This window comes from Neolamprologus brichardi, chromosome 17, assembly GCF_056152115.1.
Source record: "Neolamprologus brichardi isolate AB-2024 chromosome 17, ASM5615211v1, whole genome shotgun sequence".
NCBI lineage: Eukaryota > Metazoa > Chordata > Actinopteri > Cichliformes > Cichlidae > Neolamprologus > Neolamprologus brichardi.
Window position 1 is genome coordinate 3,206,751 of NC_142120.1, and position 23,304 is coordinate 3,230,054.

Here is a 23,304-nt window from a genome sequence, read left to right on the forward strand (position 1 = left end):
CCACGGGATGAGATCTTGCGTGGAGCCCCAGATCGAGGGAGATTATCAGTGGTCTTGTATGTCTTCCATTTTCTGATGATTGCTCCCACAGTTGATTTTTTCACACCAAGCTGCTTGCCTATTGTAGATTCACTCTTCCCAGTCTGGTGCAGGTCTACAATTCTTTTCCTGGTGTCCTTCGAAAGCTCTTTGGTCTTGGCCATGGCGGAGTTTGGAGTCTGACTGGTTGAGGCTGTGGACAGGTGTCTTTTATACAGATGATGAGGTCAAACAGGTGCCATTCATACAGGTAACGAGTGGGGGACAGAAAAGCTTCTTACAGAAGACGTTACAGGTCTGTGAGAGCCAGGGATTTTCCTTGTTTGAGGTGACCAAATACTTATTTTCCACCCTGATTTACGAATAAATTCTTTACAAATCCTACCATGTGAATTCATGGATTTTTTTTTCACATTCTGTCTCTCACAGTTGAAGTGTACCTCTGGTGCAAATTACTGACCTCTGTCATCATTTTAAGTGGGGGAACTTGCACAATCGGTGGCTGACTAAATACTTTTTTGCCCCACTGTATGTCACAAAATATAGACATCTCATCATTTTACAGTCTATATTGTAAAAATACAGTGTTTTTATTGAGAACCACTGTAGCCATTGCATATTGCACTATGAAACTTGGCTAGCTATTCGCCTGTACAAAATAAACAAGCTAAAGAATAAGCCATTTTTTATTGTTTCAAAACTCTTATGTACAAAACAAAGATTGTTTTATATTTTTGTTTGAAAAGTTAGTGTTACTTTTTAAGCATATGCGCTTTAATTTCAGAACAAAAGCACCTTCTTCCTGTTTTCGGTTATAAATGGAGTTATTTTTCTTTTATGTATTAGCAATGGTAAAATCAAAAGTGTAGAGTACTACGTGTAGTGTGGTTAAGTTCTACTTTAGTATTATTTATAATCAATATATGAGAGTTGCTGGCACATTCAATTTCTTTGCTCCACCTTGAAGGGTTTTTCTCTCAAAAGCAAATAAAATTGCAGTGACCTAAATCCTTTATGTTCATTCTCTGAGTTCTGTGAGGTCTGCGGGGCAAAGCAAGATCTTAGTCTGAAAGGACTTTCCAAGTTCCCCATGAGGCTCATGGGAAATTCTATAGCATGTCTGGCTTCTGAACAGGAAACCAAGCCCACAGACGAGGGAAAAAGACATAAAGAAAGTGTCGCTCCTTGTATATTTAAATACGGGAGAAAGGGGAGAGGCTAAATGTGTGAATTATGTCATTGTGTCAAGAGTGTGACTCCATGTCTTGAAATAAATAAATTACATACGCAAAATAGCCACAGTTCATTTCTCATTATGTATTTAGCAGAGATGATTAGCATCAGTCCAGTTATTTCTATGCAGCAATCACAGTAAATGGTTGGAAACTGTTAGTCAGGCTATTGTGTAACAAAGCACTAAAACTGTTTGTCCACCAGGTTAACACTTAGATATCAACTTAGTTTGACCCCAGGAACACAGTACTCACTTCAAAACTTTACTGTAAGAGCAATTTGGCTACTGTGGCCGATTTGAACCCTTACAGAGATGTCTGTAAAAACTAGAACAGACAGCAGTTTAGGCTTCAGACCTCCTGTCTGAACCTCAGACCAACCAAAAAAAAAAAAAGACATGGATATTATATTTAATTTAAATTTCATCTCATAGGTGATTTTAGACCCTTTTAAAAATAGCGTATTTTAGTATTATTTTCTTCAAATGGTATATTTTCCTAACTGTTAGGCCTTTTGGTCAAAAGTCAGTAGTTAGTGCATAGTCTGATTAAGTTACATAAGCAAGGTGATAAATAAGTTCAAAGTTAAGAAATATTATAAGTAATTCATGCTAAAAACAGTTAAAATGTCTGGGTTCAAAATTTGCTCAGAGTGAGACATCGTTATCACAAGCGATCTTTGCATTGTATGTGCGGGAATGGGAGCGAGGGAGCGCTCTAATCATTCACCTATCTTTGACGTGTTTTCTCCGTTAATGCTGTGGAAAGTGCTTCGGCAGTATTAAAAGAGTGAACGAGTTTATGTACACGCTAAGAGTGCCCTACACGCTTGTACCTTGGGAAACGTTCGTCTTTGTGAGTATTAATGTGTTCAGAAACAACGTTTATATGTGTTTACCTGGAGTGAACTGCGATGCTAATGTAACGCACGTGTTAAGCTAGGCTAATCAGTAAGTTTGTCATTAAGATGTGTATTAGCTAGCAATTTATTTTCACTTTCTGTATGTTTCAGTTACAAATAAGAAATAGCAAGGAGAAGCCTTGAGAGAGGATAAGGCTTTAAAGGATCTTCATTAAAAGCAAGAAAAGCAAGCCTTGTGTGGAAGATCTCGTCTATTTTGTTCGCTAGCTGTCTAGCTTCACATGGTCACGTGTTGTGAGGGCAGCATACTAACTCTTCTATTTTAACAACAGTACAGGACTGAATAACAGCAGGTTTAACTCCAGTGTTGTTGATGTCATGATGTTACAGTGCGCTCACACAGAGGTGTGGCTGGTTTGGTTAGCTGCGACATGAGACCTTCGCTGCTGCAGCAGAAAGAAGATGAAGAGGAAATTTAATAACACAAATCAGTGATGCAGATTTAAAACACACTTTAACTGAAATATAGCAAAAGTTCAAACTGTTTGGATAATGTGGGGACTGATTGCTGTAACATATAAAGTGTCAGCTTGTTTGTATTTGTTGTCTAAATACAGTCAAAAATGTTAGCTGATGTAGCTTAGCTTATTAGCTGATTTTAACCTTCTGATCCGCTTGTCTGCTGGGTTAACACGAGCCGAGGAGCTGATGTACTTTGTATGGAAAAGAAGGGAGAGCATTGCCTCGGGTTTCATAACTAAAGGCTCCACCCTAAAATGGGTGGATTAGATTGAAATCTATGATTATTCCCTCTGAATTATTCTTAGACACAAATATAGGTCATCCAACTAATTAGGTTTCTTTTGTAAAGGGTTGATAACATTAGTAAACAGCATTATTCAAATCGTAAAGGAGACTCACCTTTCCCATGCCAGCGTGGGCGTGGCCCATCTTCACAACCACAGGGAAGGATGGACTTGTGACCTGTGAAAAAACAAAAACATAACAGTGGGGGTTTACAACAACCGTATAATTCAAAACGATCAATACAGTGTCAACGATGCATATATGATAATATCATAATGTGTAACTGTTCTTTCTGTCTGCCTCTGCACCTCGTTTGCGTCTGACCACCAAACTCTCAGGACTCAACAAAGACAGAAACAAAGTCATTTGTTGCCATTACTGCTATAATTGTTTCATAGATACTACAATAACATAGTTATTGTACATTATTTTGACCGCAATAATTTGATGTGTGATATGATGTGATGTGAAAATCAGATATCTTCGCACCCAGACATCACGTTACGGATGTTTTCGCAGCTCTCGCTTCACTTACTGCGGCACAACAAACCATGTGAGAAGATTTTGTCTGCTTATTGCAGAAGAAAAAAAGTAAATCCATGGTGAACGTCTGTGGTGTCGGAGCAGCTCACGCTTCAAACTGATTTATCTAGTGCTTTAAAACAACAGAACTGAGCAGTGCTGCACATTAAAATGACAGAAGTACGACTGAAGCCATCTGCTGCAAAGGGTCTTGGTGTGATTGTTTTGCACCCGAGTGTTTCGATCTGCACAAATGACCCGAAAAAAATGTAAAAATGTATCCACTTTTGATTTACGGCCTGAAAATGGTCTAAAAAGCGCAGCAGTAAAAACATCCAAGGACTTGGATGTTACGCCAGTGATAAAGTCGAAGGTCAAATACATATTTTCTTTTTCAGTAGTCTGCTTAATGTTCCATGACCTTTTACACAGTCACTGTAACATAACAATCACATACTGTATCAGCTGCTTTGCTTCTGGCAGCAGCGTTTATGATTTATGAGAAAAATATTTAGCTCTTTAACATCTGAAATGAGTTCTCGTCTAGTTCTACGGATCTGCTGAGTGTCATTATTGAAATCTGTCAACACAAACAACACAGACATATATTTTCTTGCTTTTTTATGTAAATTCCTGATATAATATATAAGAGTAAGATCGGGGAGTGTCCTAAAGGCTTGAAAAAGAACAGAACTGCACTTTGAACTCTCCCTTTTTATATATACAGTAAGACAGACGTGTGATAAACGCCACACTGAGACACAACTCAAAGCAGACAGCTATTTCCTTTGCAACTGTCTTGGATGTATACATCCAGTGTCCAGATCCGTCTTGTAAAATAACGCCCTGGCTCCCGTGCCATTCCTACTGAACCTAAAGCTGCTCAGTTTAGGAAGGATGAGGAGGAGACAGAAGAATGTGTGGGTTTATTACACAAAACGGCAACGCTCTGGGAAGCTGGAGGGAAGACCACAGCTCAAAGGAATGGGCTTGGACAAACCCGACAGACCGCAAACACACTCTTTCTCATAGTTTACGCAACTGAAATGGATGAAGTATCAACACATTACTTCAAACGTGGTTTAAACGCCCTTGATCAATTTGCTGATATGATTGTAAACGGGATGCAGTCTGAAGAGGGACTTTTCCAGTTTCGTGAGCACTTTTCCCACTCTTGCGTGAAATAGCTCTCAGGCAGCAACGCCTAGTTAGACGAGAGGTCTGAAGGTCGTTTAAAGCGGCTGTGATAGAGAATAACATTATTTGAATTTTTCAATTTATAAAAAAAACTCAGAAACATACAAGTCTATTCAAAGTCAAGCTTTCAATATTCAAAAAGCCTTCATGCATTTTTCATTTTCACAAATGCATCTAGATAAGTACTGTGTACACTGTGCTTATCAATGTGAATACCTGCAGGTGAAGCTTAAATAAACACTGTACATGAAGATGCTGAGGGCACGGGCACCAGGCCAGATCATACCCTGAAATGTAAGATCAGGCCTGCCAGGAGGAAGGATACGCCCAAACAGCTGCTATCATTTGATCCAGGGCCTCCCTGGCAGTCATGTGACTTCACATCCTAATGCTGCTGTCAACTCGTTTCGAGGCTTGAATGGACACGGAGCTGCTCGAGGCTGTGAACGCCGCTTCTGCTGACAGGTTTTGACAGTACAGGCCTGTCTGACACACTGCCAAGATAAAGTGTACTCTAACTGACGCCATTATCACTTTACAAGTGCCAGAATAAAGGAGGGAGGCAAGGCTGCAGAATGAGGTCCAAGTACTTAACTTAACTAGGTATGAAGCATTACGTAAGGGAGGAGGAATATGCAAACTGGAAAAATGTAGATGTAAAAAGTCAAATGTAACACAGCAATGCAGTATATAAAAGCCTATATATGTGCCTTAGAGGCACGGACTGAAATGTAACTATGGTAACAAGGTTTAAGTCATCATCCTCCACAGTTTCATGAAATCAAATCTTGCTTTTGCCTCTTTTTTTTTTAAATAAATAGTTGTGAAATCCATCAATATCGCACAGATTTCAAACTGCCTTCAAAGCATAGGCTGTATATAAAAGATGGATGGTGCCTCCAGGACTGAAAAGTAAAAGTGCTTCTAAACCTGCGTTACTTCCAGTCTGGTTAAAAAAGACGGAGCTCGGAAGGAAAGAAACTGGACTTCTTCAGGTTTACATCTAAAAGATAAATACTCACTTCATTTATGACAACAGTAAACTGTCCTGAGTCGTGTGACCCAGTGTTTTGATTTTCCCTGTATTCCGATATTCATTGTTAATGTTTAAGTTCATTTAGTCATCTTAAGCTCCAAGGTTGCTCAGTTTTAGTTTGTGTATTCGATGCCTTTGTGTCATCACTCCTGTGTTTAAGTCTCCCTTGTTGGTTCGTGTGTCATGTCTGCATCCCATTATGTTCCTGTTTTACTTTGAAAGTCTTGTTTCTATGTTCTATGCTTAGTGTTACTGATGATGTCATTCTAGTCAGCTGTTTTCCCCATGTGTTTCCATTTCCCCCGGTCACTTCCTGTGTGTATTTAGTCTGTGTTTTCTTTCAGTTTTTGTTTGCATGTCTAGCGACATCATGTCTCAGAGTTCTTCGTGCTGATCAGGTTCATGTTCGGTTCCATAGTCACACGTACCTGTTCGGTTTAATGTCCATGTCTCTGGTTTCCCAGGTTAGTTTCAGGTCAGGGTTGGCCCTGTTCGCTCTTGCTTTGTTTTTGTGTTCACAAACGGCTCGCCTTTTGTTTGTTCCATCTCCTACCGTGTCTGCATTTGGGTCCTAGTATTCACTCAAACACACAGTCAGCTCCCACTGACCGTGACATAAACAACTTTCCTTATAGGCTTAAAGTTTATTTGGATAATTTCAAGTCTTATCAGATACGAGATGTTTTTCTTTTTTTTTTTTAAATTTGGTTACATTCAGAGCAAAACAAATGACAAAATACTAAAACATCACATGCTCTGGGGTTTGGTTACATCAAGACTGATGTGTTTACGGGTTCAGGAAAGAAATTTGGTTTTTAAGCTTTTTTTTGCAGCACTCGCTAAAACTGGCTTTCAGATAAAAATACACCTTACTCAATCCAAGCTAGCATTTCATTGTCACTCCTCCCATCTAAACATGTCCTGCGATGGCAATGGTCATCTTTTATATACACTCTATGATTGACACCCACATTAAATCCTGCTGATTACAAACCCCATTTGGGAACCTGCGACTATCAAGATCAGTTAATATCAGAGCTTTATTGAGTGATTTCGAAGAACCTTATTGTGTAAAGCCATGTCACCATTTTAGTTTTGTGCAAAAGTGTTGCATATCCCTAAATAACACAACAGCACATCTGAGACCATAACATGACTGAAAAGTGTTCGCACTACACTGAGCTGGAATGAATTTCTTGTGTTGTTTAAATTCCACTTATGCTTCTATCTGGCCAAAGATCTTTCTGCTTGTCTTGCAAATCTACTGCTGCACAACTCAACACCTCCACATCCTTCAACAAGATTCAACAAGTTGTTCTAATGCATATGTCTGCGAAGGTTCTCAGTCATCCAGGTCATCGTAGTCAAAGGAGCTTGCAAAGAAAAGCGTCTGGACTTCTTTAAGTTACTTGAAGACGTTTCACCTCTCATCCGAGAAGCTTCTTCAGTTCTAAGGTCAAATGGTGGAGAGTCGCAGATATAATCCTAGTGGGAGTTTCCCCCCACAGAGGGACAACAGGACCCCCTGATGATCCTCTAATCGCCTGAGTCAAGGTGTGAAACTGGGTGTGGGTCCCAATCAGCCAGAGTTCCGGGTGAGCTCATTGTGAAACCTGGCCCCACCTTATCATGCGAATTCCTGAGGTCGGATGGCCCAGGATGTGAGTGGGCGTTAAGGCGTCTGGGAAGGGATCTCAAAACTGGATTATAGATGGCAGACAGTTGGTGTCGTAAACCACCGCCTCTGTTCAAAGATGGTCGCTCACAGTGGCCATAGATGCTTTTTTCACTCCTCTTTCAAACCATCTGTCCTCTCTGTCCAAAATGTGAACATTGGCATCCTCGAAAGAGTGACCTTTGACCTTTAGATGCAGATGGACTGCTGAGTCTTGTCCTGTGGAGGTGGCTCTTCTGTGTTGTGCCATGCGCTTGTGAAGTGGCTGTTTGGTCTCTCCAATGTACAGCTCTGGGCATTCCTCGCTGCACTGTACGGCATACACCACAAATCTGGGACTCGCCACCATTTGACCTTAGAACTCAAGAAGCTTCTCGGATGAGAGGTGAAACGTCTTCAAGTAACTTAAAGAAGTCCAGACGCTTTTCTTTGCAAGTTCTAATGCATAATTTGTCCTAACTCTCTTAATTAGCAGAAACGGAGCTGACATCTAAATCAGACCTGTGTTTTCTCGTTGTTTTAAAGACTGTGGGAAGTAGGAGAGCAGTCAGGAGTTCCAAACTTGTACAGCGGTTACATGTGTGCGTCACATGACAAATGATAAGATGCCTGAGGTTCAACAAGTGTCTGAGAAGAGCCCAGCAGTAGCAGTAGAGTGTGGGCGTCTATTTATCTCCTGTTCAGGGTGGAAAGGGCTGCAGCCACCCACTCTGTCTGGACACGTTGCTTCCAGTCATTCCCATTTGCATGGAGATGACGGCAGACTTGTCAAGAAGAGAAAACCACATCCTGTGCTTCCCAACAAACTGACGAGGCCTCGCTATTATCTCCTTGTTTCTTCACTGACCACAAAAACAGCTCAGCTGAAATTACAATATCAGCTAGACAAAGATTAAGACTGATCGCCAAAACTATCAAATTTAGACATCCAGGAACTATTTGAAGAGTCATTTGACCAAGGATGTCACTGTGTGTCATCTGTAGGGATGCATTACATGCTTTTGGCAGGTTGGTGCATAACAGGGCTGCCACAAACTATTATTTTGATAGTCAACTAATCAGATCATCATCCATTGGATGTAAAACGTACAGCTTATTGCACCAGCAGCATCTGCTCTTATATAACTATCATTAGCTTACAGCTTTAAGTGTTTAAGGTATGTGCTAACTAAAAATAAAGACCAGATGATAGTTTATTAAATTTTAATGAAATTTGCAGATTGTTTCGGTGGAGTTTAATAAACTCCTTGCTATCTAAAATATAACAGGACACCGGAGTATATTCTCGAGCATCTCACACTTCTGATAATCAGCTGTCTGCTTGACGTTTATTCAGCTGTGTAAAAACTATAACTTTAATCTCAGCCAAACCGATTTACTCAGGAACAAATAAAATACTAAAAAAAGCCAAACAATATCATTTTTAAGTTATCTAAGTGACTTATATATGTTTAACCTGAGTAGCGAAAGACGGCGGTGGGTTTGAAAACGATTTGCCAGAGTCCGGTGTTCTCACGGGCTCTAGTGAGCCTAGCCCCCGGCTAGCTATCGAGCTAGTGGGTAACAGACGTCTCCGAAAACGTCGGAGCGCTTTTGAAAATATGTGGTGTCTTGATAAACTGAGCAGATATTTGAGGTTTACACAGCTACATTCTCGCCTGAAAATATGTTAAACGTTTATTTTGTGACCCAGAAAGAATAATAAGAGTAATATTAAAACTAACTAGCTGCCGCCATTGTTGGAAACTGAGCTGGGCTGCGCTATGAATTCTGGGACACAGCTTCTTCTTCTTCTTCGGGGTTTAACGGCAGCTGGCATCCTTGTACATGCAGTGCTGCCATCTTCTGTTTCAGTCCGTTATTACACTCTTAAATCCTACTACTTATTCCTGCGTCTTTTGTGATCTTACAAAGCTTCAAACGACGCGTCGAGTATTAAATCAGTCGTCGACGATTTTGATAGTTGATGTAATCGTTACTAGTCGACTAATCGCGGCAGCCCTAGTGCATAATACTTGGATTTCAACTTAAAAAGAAAAACATGTGCTGAATTTACACAAAGTCCATGCTAGTGGCTGACCCGGTTTATAATATTTAAACTTGCTCTAGTTCTGCATTAACACCTTGATAAAATTAGATGTCAGTGGGGCTCCTGTGCTGCTGTGTTCAGGTCCAACGCCTGCTAAAGCTACACTAAAACAGCTAATAAATGCAGAACAGCAGTAACTCTTCCTGAAATGTCTGTAACAAGGAAAGAAGAAGTCTCACTGGATAGAGCTTGCTTCCCCGTTTTGTTTAGAACTGTTTTAATTCGTCAAATCAGAGATTCAGGAAGGCCGGAAACACTCTCACAGATTCTTGTCTATGTTGACATGCCAGCATCACAGATTTGTCTCCTGGAATCTCCCGTTTCTTAAAGGTTCTTAATTGGTTAGAGTACAGTAAACTCATTGTCCTGTTCAAGCTGTTTCAAATGATTTGATCTTATGGCATGGTGTGTTATCCTGCTGATAGCAGCCATTAGAGCATGTGTGTTCATAAAGAGATGATAAAGGGTCAGGAACAGTCCTTAGGTATGCTGTGGTGTTTAAACGATACTTAGTTGGTGCTATGGGGGCCGAAAGTGAGCCAAGAAAGCATCCACACCCCTACAACACCAGCCTGAAGTGTTGATATAAGCAAGGATGGATCTGTGATGGATATGTGTTCATGATGTTTGAGCCAGATTGTCGTGAGTGAGGTGTGGCACCTGATGCGGTCTTCTGCTGCAGTAGTCGATGAGAATCCTTGCGATGATGCGATGAGAATCCTTTGCAGGATACCTAGAAGTGGTAGTGCCAGCCAGATGTTTGTAGCTGTGGGTGTTTGGACTTTTAAAGCACTTTTAAGAAAGTTAATGTTCAATTTTAGAGAACGACTGGATGGTTCGAGTAACAGTATAATTTTACAGATCCAACAGTGAGTGGATCCCGTTACTCATCCAGTCTGAGAAAGCATTTATTTATTGATTTATTTTAAGTAATTGTGTTTTATGTATATTATGTTTTTTTATTTTTACAAATGCTTTATATACTTATTTATATACATTTATATATTTAATGGTTTATACCTTGTGTTGGGGGGGGGGGGGGGGGTTGTGTGTGTGTGTTTCTGTCTTGTTTTTATGGACATGAAGTCTGCAAATAAAGATTGAATTGAATAGTCCACCTGCTTCAAGGTTCCACATGTTGTGCCATCAAAGATGCTTCTGCATACCTTTACAGCAACAGTAGGTCAAACTAACTTAGCTGTGACATAGCTTCCCTACACTTAAAACCCAACACAGCATTTAAATCCATATATACTCTTTATTTTCAGTTTTGATCTCCCCTCTGGTTTCTTGCTATCAAAGCTATTGTGCAGCATTTCATTAGCAAAGCGGTTGAGCAGGATAAAAGCTCTGTGAGCAAGCGAGGTCAACGACTGTCAGTTAGCTAACGGGACTAGAAGTCATATTTGTGAGCTTAAGTCATGTCTGTTTTGTCGTGTTTAAAGTGTCTAAATAAAACACATTTAATGACACTTGGGTTTAAATTTTAAAAGGTTTGGAAAGCAGAATTGAAATTCTTTGCAAAGCACTGTCTCATTTCTATTTGAGAGCTGGAGTTAAAACTTTAAATGTTTTCTGAAGATTTCAGCTATAAAAAGGAGCGACTGGTAAACTGTGGCGGTAAGCTTTTCTTCAGACATAAGGGAGTCTATTTTATGGGAAAAGTCTTTACTTGACAGTGATTGATATTTTTAAGGAGAGAGTATGACAAAACAAGTTTCCGTCTTCGAAAAGAAAAAACCTCGGTGGCCGTCAGCGTCTCGGAGCTGTCCGACGTGGAAATGTTGGTCTGAAACTTCAGCTTCACCATTCAGCCTTTTGTTCCCAGCAGTCTGTAAAAGGCATCCAGTGTGGTAAAGATGTTAAGAAGTCACATGCTAAAAAAGCTAATTACACGGTGGGTGATTTTACCAGTCTAGGTCCTTCTTTGGGAACACACAGGCTCCCCTCGAGTTACAGTAAAAGTGGCAGACGGTCGGAGGTGGCACATGGTAGAAATACTTCAGGGAAACCCATCCGCCAACCTCACCGCCCCCTCCGCATAGCTGTATGCAAAGCTTGTGTGAGTCAGCCGGGACTGTTCCTCAGGTCGGTGTCTGAGGTGAATCATGCCTTCCTAACTTCAAAACAAATCCACGTGACATGTTGAACGCTTCCATCTGTGACTGGAGGGCAGGTCTGTATCCAGTGGAAACACATTCATTCGTCCCAGTGACAAATTCGAACTGGCAAATCCATCTCAGGAGTAATCACAAATAAATTTCAGCTTTCAGAATCAACACAACACAAAAAGATGCTGAAAAGCCTTATAAAATCTTTTCATCCATTGCTAATGCCAAAACTATTTATTATAGCAGCAGCAAGTCAACTTCTATATTCAACCCACCAACAGTTGTCTTCTGCGCCACAGTGAATTGCTTGCGGTCTGTCAGTATGACACACAAACACACACAGACACACACAACCCAATGGAAACCTTGCAGAGAAGGGCTCAGTTGCTCGAGTTGCAGCGGGAGTTAAACCTCTCGCTAGGGGCTCATGCATTATAAAGGAAAACACATGGTGCATCCATCCTGCATTTATGATGTCTTAATTTTTATTATGGCCACTCAAAGCTGCCACATCAAGGAGAAGACATGAGGCACGATGGTTTAGGCAGACGACGAGAGCAGGGGGGACCCCGACCCAGAATCCGTTTCAAGAGTCTGACCGCAGCGAGACCAAAGACAGTTCGCCCACATCAAAACTCTGCCTGGGGACTAAGTGAGCCTCAAGAGGCCAGTAACGTTTATCACGCAGGTCCCTGCTAAGTTACTGACTGAATTCATACACCTGACAGGAACCCTTTGAAACTGCTCCGTGCAAACTTGTGTGTTTTAACTGAAAGCAGGAGGGTAAATTTGATTTGGAGCAATATTAAGTGGATAGGTGGCCAGTGCAAATAAACATTTATTAGACCAGAACCCTGCAGGGATGACATAAGGTGCTTTAAACGACGATGGTGGGTACAAGTCTAGATTTTAATCATCTGGTAAGACCAGGGGTTGAATCCAAATGCATACAATTTAGAGAATCAAGGGTTATTTATTAGGGGTGCAACAATACTCATATCGATATTGAACCGTTCATACAGTGCTTTTGGTTCGGTACGCATATGTATCGAACAATACAAAATTTTTAATTTATTTTATCAACTTTCCTTCTGACGATGCTGTCTGTGTTGAGTGCTCAGTGGATCTGCGCTCGACAGTGCAGCCTAGGCGGAGTAGTCGAACGCAGATTCACTGAGCGCAGGGCAAGCTAGCGAGACAGAAGCTAAGCTCCTTGCAACATGGCAAATTGAACCTCCCCACCCTCATTCAGATCTGGCGTTTGGAACTATTTTGGTCTTCATGTGACGTATGACCCTGAAGGTAAGCGCGTCATGGACTAAAGTAAAACAGTATGTCGGATGTGCCACGCAATGCTCAATTGGTGGGAACTAGTGTGTTAGCGCAGTTAGCTCGTTAACGTGTTGACGCCGTCCAGGCCCACGCATGGGGCGATCCGCGGTAGCTCGTTAACGGAGATTTGCCGCGTTGTGGCGTTAACCTCATTTCAGATTAACGCTGACAGCACTAGTGGGAACACAATGAATATGACTGCACATTTACTCCGACATCATCCTAGTGCAAAGACAAGTGGAAGCAGACAAAAACAAACACGCATGCTACAAACTTTACCCGAGTCATTTAGACAGCCGTTAGCACATGATTCTCCTTATGGGGACCTGATATGTTTAATATGCTGCTGAGAATATAGCCCAGAAGAAGCGTATATTTATATTATGGCTACAGGTGAACCAACTTTTTACAGTTATAAAGAGCAGCATCTAATAACTGAATTAGAGCTCATACTCAGTGTGAGTGATGAACTTTATTGTCACTTTAAGATATTTGTTTTTGCCCTCTGTAAGTATTTCAGAAGTTGTACTTGATCTTTGTTGTCGTGTCTCTACTTTAAAACTCTTTTGTTTGTAAGTAGAGATAAATGGTTCAGCACACCGTGTTAGGGTTAATTTACTTAAGAGGTGCTAGGACAGAATTTTGTTACCACTGTAAACAGCCTCTTTGCTAAGTTAAGCTAACCTACAGGTTTTAGCTACATATTTAAAGTGGATAGACAGAAAATTACTAAAATATTAAACTGTTCATATCTGATGTTCAAAGTAATGTCAACAGGTCCATATCTGGTATCATTTCTTAGTGAAACTGTCCCTGTTTGTTACAATTACTTTTTACAACGAGGACGTTCAAAGTTAAAGTCCTAATTTGTATCTAAGACCTAAAATTTGTTTCAAGTACTTGGAACAGCAGTCAGCCATTTACCTCACTCAGACCATAAACCTTCAGAACAAATTTTACACATGCCCCCAAACCAAGAGTGACATAATCATGACACATGCAGTAGTTCCAGGATCCATCACTGGAGCAGACTTCAAAAAGTTGTCATAGCAACTTCCTGGACAAACATCCGCCCAAAACTGTGGCAGATGTCCATTGTGTTAAAGTGTGTACAGTAAAAGCCATTTAATGCAGTGTGGTAATTATTGTTGTGGAATTTAAACTCATCTGGCTTCCATTAGGGTCTGTCCTGGTGTATTTCCATGAGGGAGGCAGCTGTCTGGAAAACAATCCCGAGGATAGAAGTTTCCGGGGTGGATGCTTCCTAGCACTAAAGTGCTGATGGAGTAGTGATGGAAATGGCTGGTGGTGTCTTCTGGTGGTCAAGCCACCTGCTTTGTCATCATAGGCAAGTGTTTAAGGACAGGAAGAAATGTTTGCTGTTGGGCTCTTTCTCAAGATAAAGGCCTTCAACTCCATGCAAATGTTATGAAATATTTAGAGCTGACAGAGTAGTCCTTTAGATAAAAAGGTATATTTGATCCCACATTTGTAGAAACCACAAAAACTAAGAATTAATGCACTCATTTGTTTCAAATTAATTTACATTTACTAAACCAGTAAACCTGAATCTAAAAAGTTACTTTTACACTGAAAGGCAATGAAGTTCACTTCTGTCCGTGAAAATCACGCTGGATATCTAAACTGATTTGAACTGGATCTATGAAAGGATGCCACATCATTTGATGGAAAAGAAAAGGATCAACCTACAGTGGGCTGAATTCAAAGACACCCCGGGAATTAAAAACGCGGGACCAGTGTTGGTCAAGTTACTTGAAAAAAGTCATCAGTAACTAATTACTGATTACTTCCCCCCAAAAGTAATCCCATTACTTTACTGATTACTTATTTTCAAAAGTAATTAATTACTTAGTTACTTTTTAAAAACATGATTTACAACCTGAATAGGTGATAAAGTGATAGATCTTTCAGCCCAATTCTACTTTTTCTACATAATCCATCATACAAAATGTAATCAAATGGAAAAGTCTCTTTTTAAAACTTGTTTTATTAGTTTTAATCTTTTAACTTTATGCATCAAGTAAAAATTTAATTATCTGCAACATTCTCTGACTGGAAGAAATTTGTTTAACATTTAAACCTATTTTCTGCACATTCCAGCACATAAAATAAAATATTTTTTGTGTTTACACTCAGTCTTTCAAATAGATGCAAGTAAAACACAGCAGAAAATAAATAAAGTCAAAGACTAGCGGTCCTGTTGCTCTATTTTCACCTGTAAAGCAGGAGTGGGGTAGGCGGAGGTTTACCCTGGTGCAGGTGTGCCGCAGCGGTCAGTGGAAGAATCCGCGAGTTTCTCTGTGAATTTCCCATTATGTCGTTGCACACTCGGAGCCTGTTTAGGGTTTTTTTTGTTTGTTTTCTTCCCACGCACAACGGACACTAATGTTTTTGTCACTTTTTATGGAATCAAACTCAAAGTAAGGTCAGTACTTCCACGCTTTAAACGCTGCACGCTCATACTCTCTCCCGCACTCGATATATGATCCATTGTTGATCTGCACACAGCTGTTGTCACGAACGTCGCACTCGCTTACGTCACTGTCATGAGACATTCTTGCAAAAAAAAAAATCACAGTTTTAGTAATGCAGTAACGCAAAGTTCCTACGGGAAAGTAACGGTAATCTAATTACCGTTTTTTCAATAGTAATCCCTTACTTTACTCAATACTTGAAAAAAGTAATCTGATTACAGTAACGCGTTACAAGTAACAAGGCATCCAATTAGTAGCTGACTTGCTCTACCAACTGAGCTAAAGTCACCCTGAAGTACAACTTAGGTACAACCTGGCGGTGATGGATGGAGCAAAACATAATTTCTCAGAAGTGTTTTATTGATGAACTTTTAGAAACTTATAAATGGTGAAAGGTATTTTAGAAAAGAAAAAGGGGAAAATCAAACAAAATCTGACTCTTGTTTGGAGTGTGTCCTTTAAAACCTCTTCTTTTGGATGGCTCAGTCTTTCTGTGGTTAGTCATGAACCATACCCTGGTGAGACCAGAGGGTGTGTGTTTTGTTGTTCATAGCTGTACAAACCAGAGCAGGAGGCAAGTCATCTTACATTTAGTTTTATGACTGGAATCCCCCCTTAATCCAGACCGGAGACTCTACACAAACATTTATGCACAGCATGGAAACACAGTCACATTATGCAAGTATTTTTTCTAGCTGTTAAGATATTCACAATGGTGTTTAGATAGCTTGCAATAACAGTGTTTTGATTAAACTGGCAGAGAGGATCTCTACTCGTTATCTTAGTCATCTCACAAACACTCAACCTTCTGGTGCGTTTGCTCATCTCGGATCTACCACAGTTGTTCATTACATTTGACGCAGGTTCATTTCAATACTTCAGATTATGTAAGATTAGAAGGTTAGGGTATGCTACACAAAATTATATTTCCTCACTGCATAGTTAAAATCTGACCTAAATGTGAATGTGTATTTAAAAACAACATTCAAGGAAGAATGATCATGTTATTGCTCACAGTTTTCATCATTTGTAGAATTTGTGATAAACTGTTGCATGTAGATTAAAGGCGTTAAAAGGGACAAAAGACTCTGTATTGAAAAATTACCCAATAACCTTTTTTGTGGTTTTGTGGCTAATGAAACGGATATTCAGCTTCCTTACGAAATTTAAAAAAACAAACTGACTCCCCTCCGTGAATCACTACCTTATCATGGTGGAGGGGTTTGTGTGTCCCAGGGGCTATGTTGTCCGGGAGCTTTTGCCCCCTGGTAGGGTCTCCCATGGCAAATTGGTCCTGGGTGAGAGACCAGACAATGAGCGATGACCCTTATGAGAATATCACCGAGGGAACAGTTTACCCTGTCCGGGATAGGGTTACCGGGGCCCCGCCCTGGAGCCAGGTCCGGGGAGGTTGCCCGAGGGCGAGCGTCTGGTGGCCGGGCCTTAGTCCATGGGGCTCGGCTAGGCACAGCCCGAAAAGGGGACATGGGCCCATCCTCCTGCAGGCAACCACCCGCAGGAGGCGCCGTAGAGGTCGGGTGCACTGTGTGCCGGGCTGGCCGGCACACATCTCTGGGCTGGCCTGGGAACGCCTTGGTGTTCTCTCGGACAAGCTAGAGGAGGTGGCTGGGGAGAGGGAGGTCTGGGCCTCTCTGCTTAGCCTGTTGCCCCCGCGACCCAGCCCCGGATAAGCGGAAGAAGATGGATGGACAAAAACTGACTGACTGTTTGGTGATTTCCCGAATTTTTTTTTTACTTTTCAAATCTGGAAACAAACAACAACAAAACGTATCTGAATTCCTGGGCTAATTTACAGCTAAGCAAAAACTTTTGAGGGCAAAAAAGCTGAAAAGCTAAATGACATGAAACTAAATGGTGTGTAAGTGTTTGCCCTCTTCCTGATTTCCTATATTTTGCATGTTTGTCACAGTTAAATGTTTCAGATCATCAAACAAATTTAAATATTAGACAAAGATAACACAAGTAAACACAAAATGCAGTATCTAAATGAAAGTGTTTATTATTAAGGGGGAAACCTAGAAGGGCCCTGTGTGAAAAATTGATTGACCCCTAAACCTAATAACTGGTTGAGCCACCCTTCGCAGCAACAACTGCAATCAAGCGTTTTTTGTTAACTGGCAATGAGTCTTTTACATCACTATTCTTTGCAGAATTGTTGTAATTGAGCCACATTGGAGTGTTTTTGAGCATGAACCACCTTTTAAAGGTCACGCCACAGCACAGGGGTGGGCAACTCCAGGGCTCGAGGGCCGGTCCTGCAAGTTTTAGATATTACCCTGGGTCAACACACCTGAATCACATGATTAGTTCATTACCTCTGGAGAACTTCTGGACATGTTGAGGAGGTCATTTAGCCATTTAAATCAGCTCTGTTGGCTCAAGGACACATCTAAAACCTGCAGGACACCGGCCCTCGAGGCCTGGAGTTAACCACCCGTGCCACAGCATCTAGATCGGATTGAGGTCAGGACTTTTACTAGGCCAATCCAAAGTCTTTATTTTGTTTTTGTTAAGCCATTGAGAGGTGGACCTGCCGGTGTGTGTTTTGGATCATTGTCCCGCTGCACAACCCAAGAACTCTTGGAGTAATTTTGGTCGGTTGGTTGCTCCTGGGAAGCTTCACCACTGTTCCAAGTTTTCTTGATTTGTAGATAATGGTTCAGTGTGGTTCAATGGAGTCCCAAAGCCTTAAGCCTTTCCAGACTGACAGATGCTAATAACTTTGTTTCTCAGTGGCTTCTTTAGATCATGGTATGGTTGCTTTTTGAGATATTTAGCCTGTTTCACTTTGTCACACAGGTTCTAATTCAGTGATTTCTTGATTCAACAGGGCTGCCAATAATCAGACCTGATTGTGTTTAGTGAAACTGAACTCAGCTTTCCAAAAAATGTGGTTAATCACAACTAATTTATGAGTTAAGAAGATGGGCAATTACTTTTTCACACAGGACCGGGAAGGTTTGGATTACTTTTCTTCCTTAAATCGTTTAAAAACTGCATTTTGTATTTACTCGGGTTATCTTTGTCTAATGTTAAAATTTGATCTGAAACATGCAAGTGTGACAAATATGCAAAAACTAGGAAATCAGGAAGGGGGCGAACACTTTTCACACCACTGTAGTTGATTATCATCAAATGTATTCCGGTTCAAATCCAAATTTGCACTTATTATTCCTGAACGCTTTCTATGACTGAAATGTATTTACTTCAACAGCTTGATTGCTTTCAAATGTAGATCAATTCCAGCTCATTTGTCAGTACTGCTGCAGTGTTTTGCAGAGTACCGCCCTTTCCCGCTGCTTGCACAGCTGGTATGAATACAGATTAGCTTTGCCACATCCAGCTGTTCCAAACCATCTTCCTCCTTGATGTTCTCCTTCTCTCCTCCCTGTGTACCATGTCTTAATTAAAAACAGTAGCAGTGCTGACATTTGGGCCGAGCCCTGGTATGCACGCTGCACATGGCTGCCTTCCCTCCTCCACTGTCCAAAAAGTTGCTTATTCCTCCTGTCAAACACCCCTAACTTTAACATTTAAATTTGTACAAATGGATCAGTTCTACACAAAAATGGACTTTTCAACGAGGGAATGATGGGAGAAGCTACCCATTGAGGCCATTAGCTGTTTTTATGTACCATGCTGTTAACATGGGAGTATATAGACCATAGACTTTACATAAAAGATGGACAAAGCCACCGTGAAATCACCCACTGGTTTTGGCTTCGCCATGTTGGTTTTTTATAGCCAGAAGTAGAAGTAGCAGAACGAGAGGGAGCTAAATTGTCAGCTAACACTGGCAAGCTCGGTAAGCAGATTACATCTGGAAGCTGCACAGATATTATAGACAGAGTCACATTAATAAAATCCCTGAGACAGAAGACGAATAAAAGCCTAGAACTTATTCAGTGAAACTGAAGTATGATCTCAGATGGTTTGTGCCACAAAGTAAGCAGTGTTGGGAAGGTTACTTTTAAAATGTATTCCATTACAGAATACAGAATACATGCCCCAAAATGTATTCTGTAACGTATTCCGTTACGTTACTCAATGAGAGTAACGTATTCTGAATACTTTGGATTACTTAATGCTGTTTACAACTACATGAATGTACTATTGCTGTGATTTATTACTGTTACTGAAGGTCCGCGGCTCCGAACCGTAGTAAAGGACCTCCGGCTAATACGGTGGGTTCTGTGTCGGGCTCGTAGCTGAAAACTAGCTTTACTTTGTTGTTTGGGTCAACTTTGCTAGCGAGAGACAGAGAGAGGCGTTGAAAGGCTGCTCCAACTGAACTTATTGTTTTTGGAGGAAAAGACGAACACGGTGTACAGTCGAGTCTTAATAGCTTACTTACAGCTGGGCTCGTCAGGCACTCTTCTTGGCTGCAGTGGTTATTATTATATTTACATGCTTCCAGCTCCCGTTTTTGCTCGATGACAGCTCGTACTTTTCCTTTTTCTCCCTCCCTCGCTCACAGACACATAACGGGTATGACAGTCCATTCTCCCTGCAGCACGGACTACACTGCCTATGATGCTACATTCTTTAGAGCTATACCTGTAGCATTCTGCCTATTAGCTTAGCACAACAACAACAAAAAGGCCTCTCTCACCCAGGAAACACGCAGAGAGAGAGTGTCACCCTGTAACCGTGGCAACCGTAACGCTGCCGCCTGGAACAACAGAACGTAGCTGTCAAACAAAACCCAAACAGTCCTGACCCGCCACAATATGAAACAGGGAAGTACCGCCGTGTAATCCATTTATTTCAACAAAGTAACTGTATTCTAAATACCACCTTTTTAAACGGTAACTGTAACGGAATACAGTTACTCATATTTTATATTTTAAATACGTAACGGCGGTACATGTATTCCGTTACTCCCCAACACTGAAAGTAAGTCATATTATTTGAAAATGAAAATGCTCCAACTGCACAAACACGGTGAACATGTCTAGTTCAGTTACTCCAGTTAGCTGAGGTCTAGCAGACACCGACTGGCTACAGCTGCCTATGACAGGACACCTGTCAATCAAATCACACCATGCAGGCTTTCTCACTTTATTACTGATGTCCTAATAACCTCTACAGATGAATGGGATCACGTGAAGCTTGAATTTCTAACTCTCATAGAAATGACAACTAATAAAAGGGTCGTGAGCCTGCCAATGCATAGGCCCCAGATTTGTCCCTCGGGTCTAGACCGGAGTCGTCGGGGGTGAAGCAAATTGAATACATTTATGTTTGACAAGTTTAAGTTCCCACTCTGCCTTTTGCCCCGTTTGAATAAACACTTGATCCCAGCATTGAGGGATTTAATTCACGCCTTGGCGAGCTGTAATTTTCTTCACAAAGTTGCATGAAACTGTAGCAAACCATGAAGTTAAAGCCCAGTGTAAACACGGCTAAAGAAACACTTGATGCAGACTCTTGACATCTGCTTTATGTCCCAAATATCATAAACGAAACTGCATATTTAAAACATTCAGCTCTCCTTTGTTTTAATGTATTTTCTGTGGGAACAGGAAATTGGAGCAGGATATAATGCAGGAAGGAATTATTCAAAGAGAGACTGCAAGGACGTTTTCTTGGAAGAATCACGTGGTCCGAGATGAGTAAAGGCAGCTGAGCGGCTTTCGCGGACAGTACCAACTGCCAGCAGTGTGTCACTGTGACCTTTGAACTCTCGAAGCGTGCGGAGACACGTGCAGGGAAAAATACATTTGACGTCACGAGAGAACATTTTGTATTTGTGCGCTGTCGCGTTACTCACAGGTGCAGGTCTGGATCGGCGATTGTTTTTGCCAGCATCACTGAGCTGAAAGGTTTGACTGAATGATTCCATTCACTCCATGCATCATAACGCGCCGAGGCCAAATCTGCACACAGCCACTTCATTTCTGCTCCATCTTTTCCGAGACCTAATACTGCCGGAGCCCCTGGAAACTGGGAAAGAAGCATCGCTTTTCCTTTAGAGTGAAAGGAATGTGGCACAGTGTTGATGGCTTTTGCAGGACTGGCTCACCCAGGACCCGTCTGTCCTCTTTCTTCAGGAGCAGGAATGTAGGTTAGTGAATTGATTATCGCTAATAAGGCCTGTCCAGGTCCCTATTAAAGCACAACCGCAGAGGAGCTGGACCTAAATAGCTGCACTCAAGTGGAGTCTGGACATGTACTTAACACGGAGTTTCAAACAAATCTCTGTTTATTTAAAATGAATAGACTGGACTGCAGTAGTGGCTGTGTCCTGTTATTAAAATATATTGGCTAACCATCTGTAATGTCAACCACGTGTGAGATCGCTCAGATATTACAAGGAACTCGTTGAGAGCAGTTTTTGTCAGTCAGTGTTTTCAAAGATGGGACCAACAGGCATTTAAAGCGTTTTGGCCAAGCCTACGCTCTTTGTGCTAGAGGTACACCTTCTGTCTGATGTAAATGTTGCCATCAGTGAGTGTAAGCGCGGCTCTATGTGTGTGTTCACATACCATCCAATTTTCTGTGGTGACTATACTACAAACCAGCTACACATACTTATTCCAAATGGACTAGAAAGTAGTCAGCAGCTGTCTGCGTGTGCGTGTGGTGATGGCGCTACAGCACTATTTTAAAATATTTAGCATTTCTGTTAAGCAACTATTAGTTTGTGGCAAAAAGCAATCTTCAATTCTGAAAATGTAGCCAGTACAGGAGTGCCTGTACAGCATTTCCTTTACTGTCCACACGAGGCCGGCTCTAAAAGCAAGTTCATCCCTTTTTCTATCGTAGTACAAGGTGGACCAGGATGAGCATTGACAGAGCCCTACAAAATGACCTCCAGCAGGCCACTGGTGTGAATGTGTCCGACCAAACAATCGTCCTCTGGCTGGGCCTGTGCTCACTGCCCAGCACCATAGCATAAAGCACCAGAATTGGCAGCACTGTGCTTTTCACAAATGAAAGCAGGTTCACATGTGACAGATGTGAAAGGGTCTAGAGCAGCTGTGGACGATCTTATGCTGCCTGTAACGTCGTTCGTCAGGACTGGTTTAGTGGTAGGTAGGGCTGCCACAAACGATTATTTTGATAGTCGACTAGTCAGATCATCATCCATTGGACATAAAACGTACAGCTTATTGCACCAGCAGCATCTGCTCTTATATAACTATCATTAGCTTACAGCTTTAAGTGTTTAAGGTATGTGCTAACTAAAAATAAAGACATGATAGTTTATTAAATTTTAATGATTTTCTCAGGAACAAATAAAATACAAAAAAAAGGCCAAACAATAACATTTTTAAGTTATCTAAGTAACTTATATATGTTTAACCTGAGTAGCGAAAGACGGCGGTGGGTTTGAAAACGATTAGCCGGGAGTCCGGTGTTCTCACGGCTCTAGTGAGCCTAGCCCCCGGCTAGCTATCGAGCTAGTGGCTAACAGACGTCTCCGAAAACGTGGGAGCGCTTTTGAAAATATGTGGTGTCTTGATAAACTGAGCAGATATTTGAGGTTTACACAGCTACATTCTCGCCTGAAAATATGTTAAACGTTTATTTTGTGACCCAGAAAGAATAATAAGAGTAATATTAAAACTAACTAGCTGCCGCCATTGTTGGAAACTGAGCTGGGCTGCGCTATGAATTCTGGGACACAGCTTCTTCTTCTTCGGGGTTTAACGGCAGCTGGCATCCTTGTACATGCAGTGCTGCCATCTTCTGTTTCAGTCCGTTATTACACTCTTAAATCCTACTACTTATTCCTGCGTCTTTTGGGATCTTACAAAGCTTCAAACGACGCGTCGACTATTAAATCAGTCGTCGACGATTTTGATAGTCGACGTAATCATGACTAGTCGATTAATTGTGGCAGCCCTAGTGGTGGGTCAGTGATGGTCTGGAGAGCATAT

The 23,304-nt window shown here is 41.3% G+C and overlaps 1 protein-coding gene across 1 annotated transcript in view; it reads right to left on the bottom strand.

Annotated features, from left to right (window-relative positions):
• syn3 (synapsin III) overlaps positions 1-23,304 on the bottom strand; it is a 150,010-nt gene that overhangs the window by 26,767 nt on the left and 99,939 nt on the right. Inside the window, exon 7 of the mRNA XM_087830457.1 lies at positions 3,055-3,117. Coding sequence (XP_087686583.1) covers positions 3,055-3,117 — 63 coding nt within the window. The remainder of the gene's footprint in view (positions 1-3,054; positions 3,118-23,304) is intronic.